Source organism: Carlito syrichta, unplaced genomic scaffold, assembly GCF_000164805.1.
Source record: "Carlito syrichta isolate Samal-C Ts95f unplaced genomic scaffold, Tarsius_syrichta-2.0.1 Scaffold309114, whole genome shotgun sequence".
NCBI lineage: Eukaryota > Metazoa > Chordata > Mammalia > Primates > Tarsiidae > Carlito > Carlito syrichta.
This window is the reverse complement of record NW_007253210.1, coordinates 520,065-527,922: the sequence shown is the minus strand read 5'-3', so window position 1 is coordinate 527,922 and position 7,858 is coordinate 520,065. Positions and strand designations below refer to the sequence as shown.

General features: G+C 53.9%; 1 protein-coding gene across 1 annotated transcript in view; it reads right to left on the bottom strand.

Annotated features, from left to right (window-relative positions):
- Positions 1-1,408: 1,408 nt before the first annotated feature.
- Positions 1,409-7,858, bottom strand: part of PLXDC1 (plexin domain containing 1) — an 83,125-nt gene continuing 76,675 nt past the window's right edge. Inside the window, exons 12-14 of the mRNA XM_021716977.1 lie at positions 7,247-7,282; positions 4,395-4,555; positions 1,409-2,731 (exon numbers count right to left, since the gene is read on the bottom strand). Coding sequence (XP_021572652.1) covers positions 2,612-2,731; positions 4,395-4,555; positions 7,247-7,282 — 317 coding nt within the window. The 3' untranslated portion in view covers positions 1,409-2,611. The remainder of the gene's footprint in view (positions 2,732-4,394; positions 4,556-7,246; positions 7,283-7,858) is intronic.

Sequence of the window (7,858 nt, the reverse complement as noted above, 5' to 3'; positions counted from 1 at the left end):
GCAGAGGCCCGTGGTGGGCCGTCCGCAGCATGTGAAGTACCACCCTGCCTCACTAGACCGTCAGCCAAACTCAGAGCATTGGCCACAAGTCCTGTGTCTCCACCCGGTCACCCACTCTCAGAGCAAGTCCCTCTCCATAGCTACCCAGCTAACAACTGCTCTAGCCTGGAGTACAACTGGTCTGTCTGAGAAATGCTTCTCTTGTCAGGGACCTGAAGGGTAGTCGGGGATGACATGAACTCCGGGAGCTCCTCGGTTCTATTTCTGGGAAGACCTGGTCTAAGCATGTTGACTTGAGGAATCCAGAGACCTCTCCTAATGCCTCTCTTCTTCTCTTGGTTGTAAACGAGCAGGCTGCCTGACCGCCAGACGCCCCCAAGCCCCGTGCTGCTGACATCCCAGAGGCCCACCAGGCTTGCTGGAACGCCGCCGAGGCGTCTGGAATCTTCTTTCTCCACCTGCAGCGGTTAGCTGCAGAGGCCTCTGTGCACCACCGCCCCTTTCTCGCTCCCGACTTCCTTTCCCTTCAGGAATCCATAACGGCTGGCCGAGCTCCCAGTGGGAAGAAGTGACTGGCGTCTGGGAGTGGGACACATGGTGCTGTCCACGGAATTAGGCCACCGCAGGAACCGCCCCTGACACATGAAGGTCAGAGTTGCTTTGCTGGTCAGGCAAGAGCAAAATCATCCCCTGCAGGACAGCGGGAGGGCTGGGAGACCGGGTCTCGCTCAGGGAGTTCTGGCACAGGCCTTTCTGGCCCTCAGAACCCACCCCTCTTTGCTGCACTTTCTTTCCTTCTCAAATTCTGATCCTGTGTCCCCAGTGCCTCCCCCACTCCGCTCTTCCCACCCTGGTTGTGAAGCAGAGCCGAGGCCCAGCATGCTGATCACCACCAGCTTCCTCCCCAAGCAAACCATGCAGCGACCAGCCAAGTGTTGGGATGTGTCTGGTTATTTGCAGACAGCCCCCTATCCCCAGCTGCCCTGTACTTAAACTAACCTCCTTCTCGGGCAATGTTCCTCACAACATGCAAGAAAGGGGGTGACTAAGTAGAGACTGTGATTTAACCTTTATTTGCATGGATATATATATATACATATATATATATTTTTTTATTCTGCATGAGGGTGAGCTTTAGTTTTTTTGGCTTTTTTTTTTTTTTTTTTTTGAGGCAGGGTCTCCCTCTGTTGCCCAGGCTGGAGTGCAGTGGCATGATCACGGCTCACCACAGCCTCGACTTCATGGGTTCAGGTGATTCTCCCAACCAAGCCTCCCAGTAGCTGGGACTATAGGCACACGCTACCACACCTGGCTAAGTTTTTTATTTTATTTTATTTTATTTTGTAGAGACGAGGTCTCACTGTGCTGCCTAGGCTGGTCTTGAACTCTTGGGCTCAAGTGATCGTTCCACCTCGGCCTTCCAAAGTGCTGGGATTATAAATGTGAGCCACCACGCCCAACCTTAGATGCTATTTAAATGCCCTTCCAGAAATAGCTCCAACTCATCACTGGGAAAGAATACTCTTCAAACCAGGTGAAATCTGGGAGCCTAAACTCCCTGTCCCAAAAACTTCTTGTGGAGCTGGGTCAAGGGCGGCAACTTTCCAGGTCAAGGTCTTGTGGAAAGTCCCTAATCTCCATGCATGCCAGCTGCTGGTGTCCCAAATATCCCAGCACCTTGTGTCTCAACAGAATCTCCCTGAAGTTCTCGCAAGCGCGTCTAAGGAGCTCCCTAGTCACCCCATTTGTCTTCAGTGGTTATAAAATCCAGTTCAGGGGAGGACAATGTGAGTTGGGCAAGCCCTGTCTTTAGAGATATGGATTGGCATTGACAGAGGAACGGGCCAGTGAATAAACTGGATACCAAATATGTCTCTGGAATAAGGAGCCCGACGTGGTAACCGGGGCTGTGCATGGGCCTGGGGGAGACTGGGCTGTGGGCCATGGTGGAGCCCAGGATGTCAGCTACACAGGTTTGAATGCAGAAGTTTCTGGTTTTGAGCAGAAAGAACAGGGTACAGGTGCAAAACCTATAGATGCCATCCCTCCCTACAAGTTTTTTACTCTTGTTTGGCTTTCCTCCCATGATGACATGTCCCGAGGCTCAGAAGTGGCCCTGCCTGTGTTGAACACACAGAGAGAACCTTCTTCAGACTTGACTAGCCATCGAAGTCAGGGCCGACATGCTGCCTGCAGCCATGAGGACCAGCCCTTGAGTCTGTGGACCCCGGCACACAGCAGCCCGGTTTAGACTTTAGTTCATTTGGGTCATATGCAGGGGCTTTAGGTGATGGGGAGCAGGGCATCTGGCTGTCTCAGGGACTGTGACAGTGTAGACCATTGAGATCTTGAAGGGGAGAGCCCTTGCATGGAAACAGGATGCGATTAGGTCACTGTTCCCTTACAAAGCCCACGTGGTCGCTTCTCTGCCCCCTTGCCGGTATCTGGGGTGTGAGGCCGAGGCTGCAGCCCTGCAGCCATAAACCATCACAGCATCCTCTCGACCCAGGGCACCTGGGAGAGGCCAGGAAAAGCCACTTGGCCTCTTTAACTGTCTCTTCTGCGGGCCCCAGGCCTTCTTTCCTCCCCTCCGAAGGGAGGCCTGGCGTCCTCAGCACTGCTCAGCCTCCACGAAGCCTTCCTTCTCGTGGCCCGAGGGCTCCACCTCCGTGTAGGTGGAGTGGTTGGGGTGGTTGTGGAACTTCATGGCCGGCCAGTGGTGAGGTCTCCGCTGTGGGCAGGGGGCACAGAGGCAGTCAGTGGGTGTGTCCCCCTCATGGGGACCCCACCCCCCAAAGGACAGCACCAAGACTTCCTTACAAGAACCCTGGGGACCTGTGGGGAGCGAAACGACCTTTGAGACCCCCCCTCCCCAAAGGATCCCCTCTGGGAGCCAGAGTTTGGAAGGAGGACATTTTATCCTCCACTGCATCATCTGTAAGAACTTAACTGAAGGCTTTAGCAACACACTGAGCAGGGATCTGGGACTGTGCAAAGTAAGGGAGTGGGTCAGAGATGGCTGGAATGATCTGGAAGGCTCTGGATGTGCCAAGATAACCCTCCAGATAGCATAGGGTCTGCATCAGAGTCAAACTAGTGGTTTATTAAAATGCAGATTCCCGGGTCCACCTTAGACCTGCCCTACCAGTATCCCCACGATCTGCAGACCTGCAGTCCAGGTGTTACTCAGTTGGACTAAGACTTCAGAATGGCCAGGACTCACAAGAAACAGGATCGTCTAAACAAAAGGGGGAGTAGGCTGGGTGCAGTGGTTCAAGTCTATAATCCCAGCACTTTGGGAGTCCGAGGCAAGAGGATTGCCTGCGCCCAGGGGTTGGAGACCAGCCTGGGCAACTTGGTGAGACCCCGTCTCTACAATAAATCAAAAAATTAGCCAGGCATGGAGGCGCACACCTGTAGTTCCAGCTACTTGGAAGGATGAGGAGAAAGGATCGCCGGAGCCCAGCAGGTCGAGGCTGCGTTGGCCATGAGCATGCCACTGCACTCCAGCCTGGGCGACACAGTGAGGCTCCAACTCAAAAAAAAAAAAAAAGGAAACTGCAGGGTGGGGGGGCGGGGAGGTGGGATTGACAGTAGTGGAAATCTGCCTGGGGAAGGGGGGGCACACCTCATCAACAAGGATACCTGCACAATGAATATTTGTATACCTAACCCTGAATTGTACCCCACAATTTTAAAACAAAAAAATTTAAAAGTTAAAAAAAAAAAGAAGAGTGGGGGAGAACGACCGAGGCCTCTGGGTAGTGAGGCCAGTGGGATCAAGACCCATGTCGGGGGGACTAAGGTCACAGAGGTGCCACCACAGCACCCTGTGAGAGGAAGGCGGGGGCCGGGCCTGCTGAGCTCTGTGGTCCTGAGTGACAGGGGCCGGGCCTCATTGTCACTCTGCAGAATTCTGTGACATTCAATGCTGTAGCAACCCAGAGAGAGCAACCCCCATGATTATTCTGGCTTGTCAGTTCTAATCTAAATAACCCACATCGGCAGGCAAAAGAGGCAGAAGCCTTAGTTCCGTGACAGCTTTGAATAATTCCTGAGCCTGGACTTGGGCATGAGAGACCACAGGTCATAGGAACTGGCTGTACAGACACTGAAAGGGCATTTGTGGCACTTGTGGCCTTCGGTGTTTCCTCCGGGAGGGAGGGAACAAAAGCAGACACGGGAGGGCTGAGGGAGTTCTGGGGTGCAGAGTCCTAGGGGTAGGGGACTAAACGGGTGCCAACCACCGTGAGATGTGCCAGGATGGGCGTCGATGGAGGTTTCTCAGGTGTGTGGCTGGTGGAGGATGAGGTGGGGCCAGGCAGGTACTGGATGGCCCAGGCAAGGCTGACGCAAAAGATGACGGTAGGCCTGCAGCCACAGGCCGCACTGACCTCAATGAAGAAGAGCGCGGCATTGGAAGTGGGGTGGCCGTTGATGTAAATCCCAGCCAGGATGATAGCCGCTACGAGGAGGACCGCCAGCACGATGCCCACGATGGTGCCCAGGTGCACGGGGGCGCCCTTTGTCTTGGGGGACAGAGTGTTCTGAAGGCCTGTGGAGAGACCATTAGGGCAGGTAGGGACTGCAGAGGACAGGCTGGGCCATGAAGTCTTGGGGTCTGACAAGGTCCCAGAGCTGAAAGCTGACGGAATCTTTCCATCTACGTGTCCAATGCAGGAAGCAGCGGGGCGGGGGGGGGGGATCACCATGAGCATGGCATGGGTGCTGTTCTTGGCACTGTCTGGGTGGTTTTCCAGAACCACTTAAAAGTTGCCCAGATGTCTATGAGGATCATAAGAGAACTTCTTTCTGATACTTGGGCCACGTAGGTGTTACTAAGGCACTTACAAAGGGTGTGTAGTGGTTAAGAGTTTGGGATCTGGAATCTGGCTGTTCAGGTTGAAACCTATGCTTTGCTACTTACTAGCTGTGTGACGTTGGGCAAATTATTTAACCTCCCTGTGTCTTCATGATCACTCTGTCAAACAAGGATGATCACAATGACCACCTAAATGGAGTTAGTGTGGGCTTAAAACGAGGCCATTCATGCCAAGGGTTGAGGACCACATCTGGCATCTTGGATGACCTCAATATGTGTTAGTAGCGATGACAGCAAATGACCATATTTTTTCCTGTCACTGTCCACTACCAGATTGTGACCTAGAGGACAGGGACTGTGCCTTATTCAACTCTGTGTCCTCAGCTCTTAGAAGAAATGGTGGACCCATCAAAGGAGCCCAACCAAGTCTCTGGAATCTTAGTAAATGTTAGTAAACCGGCAGGCACTCTCTGAGAACATCCCAAGCGCTGGAATTATACCCCAAGAGGAGATAGAGTATTTTCCATAGACCGGAGAGCTGGAAGCTGACTGACATCATGGAAATACAGAGGTTAAACAATTTGCCCATGGACACACACATTCAGTGCCAGCCCCTAAGAAGCCTCGTTGCCTGACATGACCTGGGGTGGCCATTTGCCTCTTCGCCCCACCCTAGAGGAATGTGGAGATGATAGCAGATGAGCAGGTCAGCAGCAGGAAGGCTGAATCTTTTTTCCATAGCGGGCGGGTGGGAGGCAACCGACGCAAGACATTTAAGGTATTATGTGCATTCCAAGTCACCATCTTCTCGGCACTCTGGAAACAGAGGATACCCCGGAGAGGAGCGACCGTGGGGACTCCAGGGCATGGCCAGGGTCTCTGTCCCCAAAGTGGGAGGACTGAGGCCAACTGCCCCGAACTAGCCTCCCATGACCCAGCTGGTGCTCCTCCCGTGGTCCACTGTGACCCTACTGATCTGATGGTGAGGGCTTCACGAATGGGCACCTGGTGCCAAGCGAGGGGATTAGGGTCCTGGCCACTGCCTCACACATTTGTACACGCAGACACACACGCTCACACCTGCTGCCTACGGAGGAGCAATGACCCCCATCTCTGCTGAGGGGGTTGTGCAACCCTACTGTGCTGCCTTAATAACCTCCCCTCTCTTTCTGGACATTCAGATGACCATCCCCAGAAGCGGGGGTGGATTTCACCTCCACTCCTGCAGGTTGCAGCAAGGGCCTGAGCGGGTTCTGGGCAGAGGGCAGGGGCGGTGGGGGTTCTCCCCCCATCAGAGAGGTCATCCTCTTGGGTCATCCTGGGAGGCGGGGAATCTCACCTTTGGCACCCTGCAGAAACTGTGGTGGACAGTCTGTGTGCTCTCTGCCAGCCCAGGCTGGGAATGGAAGGACACCATGTACGAGAAGCTACTCTCCATTCCTCGCTGGCCTGGGGCTGTTAGGAGCAGAGGCGATGGCCATGGGCCCCACCTATACCTGCCCAGGCTCAGCCCTCCTCTTCCTCCCTCTCCAAGCAGAATATTCAAGGCGGAGTGGCTCACGCCTATAATCCCAGCACTTTTGGATGCTGAGGTGGGAGGATCGCTTGAGCCCAGGGGTTTGAGACCAGACTGGGCAATGTGGCAAGACCTTGTCTCTACAAAAACATCAAAAAATTAGCTGGGTATAGTGGTACGCACCTGTAGTCCCAGTGACTGGGGAGGCTGAGGCAGGAAGATCCCCTGAGCCCAGGAGGAAAGGCTGCAGTGAGCTATGAGTGTGCCACTGCACTCCAGCCTGGGCAACAGAGAGAGAGCCCAACTCAAAAAAGAAAAAAAAAAGGATATTCAGCCGGGCTCGGTGGCTCAGCCTGTAATCCCGCGCTTTGGGAGGCTGAGGTGAGTGGATTGCCTGAGGCTGCAGGCTCGAGACCCGCCTGGGCAACTTGGCAAGACCTCATCTCTACAATAAACCAAAAAAATCAGCCGGGCATGGTAGCGCGAGCCGGCAATTCCGGCTACTCGGAAGGCTGAGGCGGAAGGATCGCCGGAGCCCAGCAGGTCGAGGCTGCGGTGGCCGGGAGCGGCCACTGCACTCCAGTCTGGGCGACAGAGTGAGACTCCAACTCAAAAAGAAAAAGAAAAAAAGAAAAGGATAGTCAAGCAGAGAGGCCCAGGGAAGGACCACAGGAGGCTTATGGCTGAGACAAGAACTGTCTGGGTATAGACATGTTCCTTCAAGTCAGGGGGCCTGTGCCCAGGAGGGCCCCTGACTTCCCACCGAGCCGAAGATCTGGGAAACTCAGGTGATTCTTGCTTCCTCTCCTTCCCTACAGAAAGAGGTCAGGGGACTGCTGCAACCCCTTCAGGGGTGGGCTCGAGCGGCGGTGGGTCTGATGAATCAGGGCAGGCCGCTTGGTACTCACTGTCTTCTCCTGCATAGGGATTCAACTTGGTGTCATCTTCAAAGAGAAAGGACAGAAGGAACAAAGTTAGTGGAATCATTATGGTCTTTGTCACTCTGGGTCAGGAGGGGACTTGAAGGAGGAGGTTCAGTCCAAGCTTTCATCTCAGAGGCAAGGAAACTGAAGCACAGAGACGGAAAGAGACTTACTCAAGTCACACAGCAGTTCAGTGCAGTTGCAGAGCGAGGAGTATGTGAGTGGGGGGTGTGAGAGATGTGGCTGGGCTGGGGGCCTGGGGAGCCAAGTGGAAGACCCTGCGTGTTCATCTGAGGGGCAGCAAAAAAGCAGTGGGAGGGCTTAAAGAGGGGCTTGAGTGTCACAAGATCAGGTTATCCTGGAGACTCTTGGGGGCTGCAGTGGGCAGGAGAGATTCCCAGCCTACTTTCTTGCCTACGCCTCAACACCTGCATCTCGTGGCTTTCTAAATAATTCCCAAGGGCCTACCTTTCCTGCACTTCTTTCCCCTGCAGATTTTCATGGGGAAAGAAAAGCAAGTGTTCCATGTCAGGAGAATGTTCTAGAAGACTGAAGATTACTGCTCTGATCACCCAAACTTTTTTTTTTTTTTTTTTT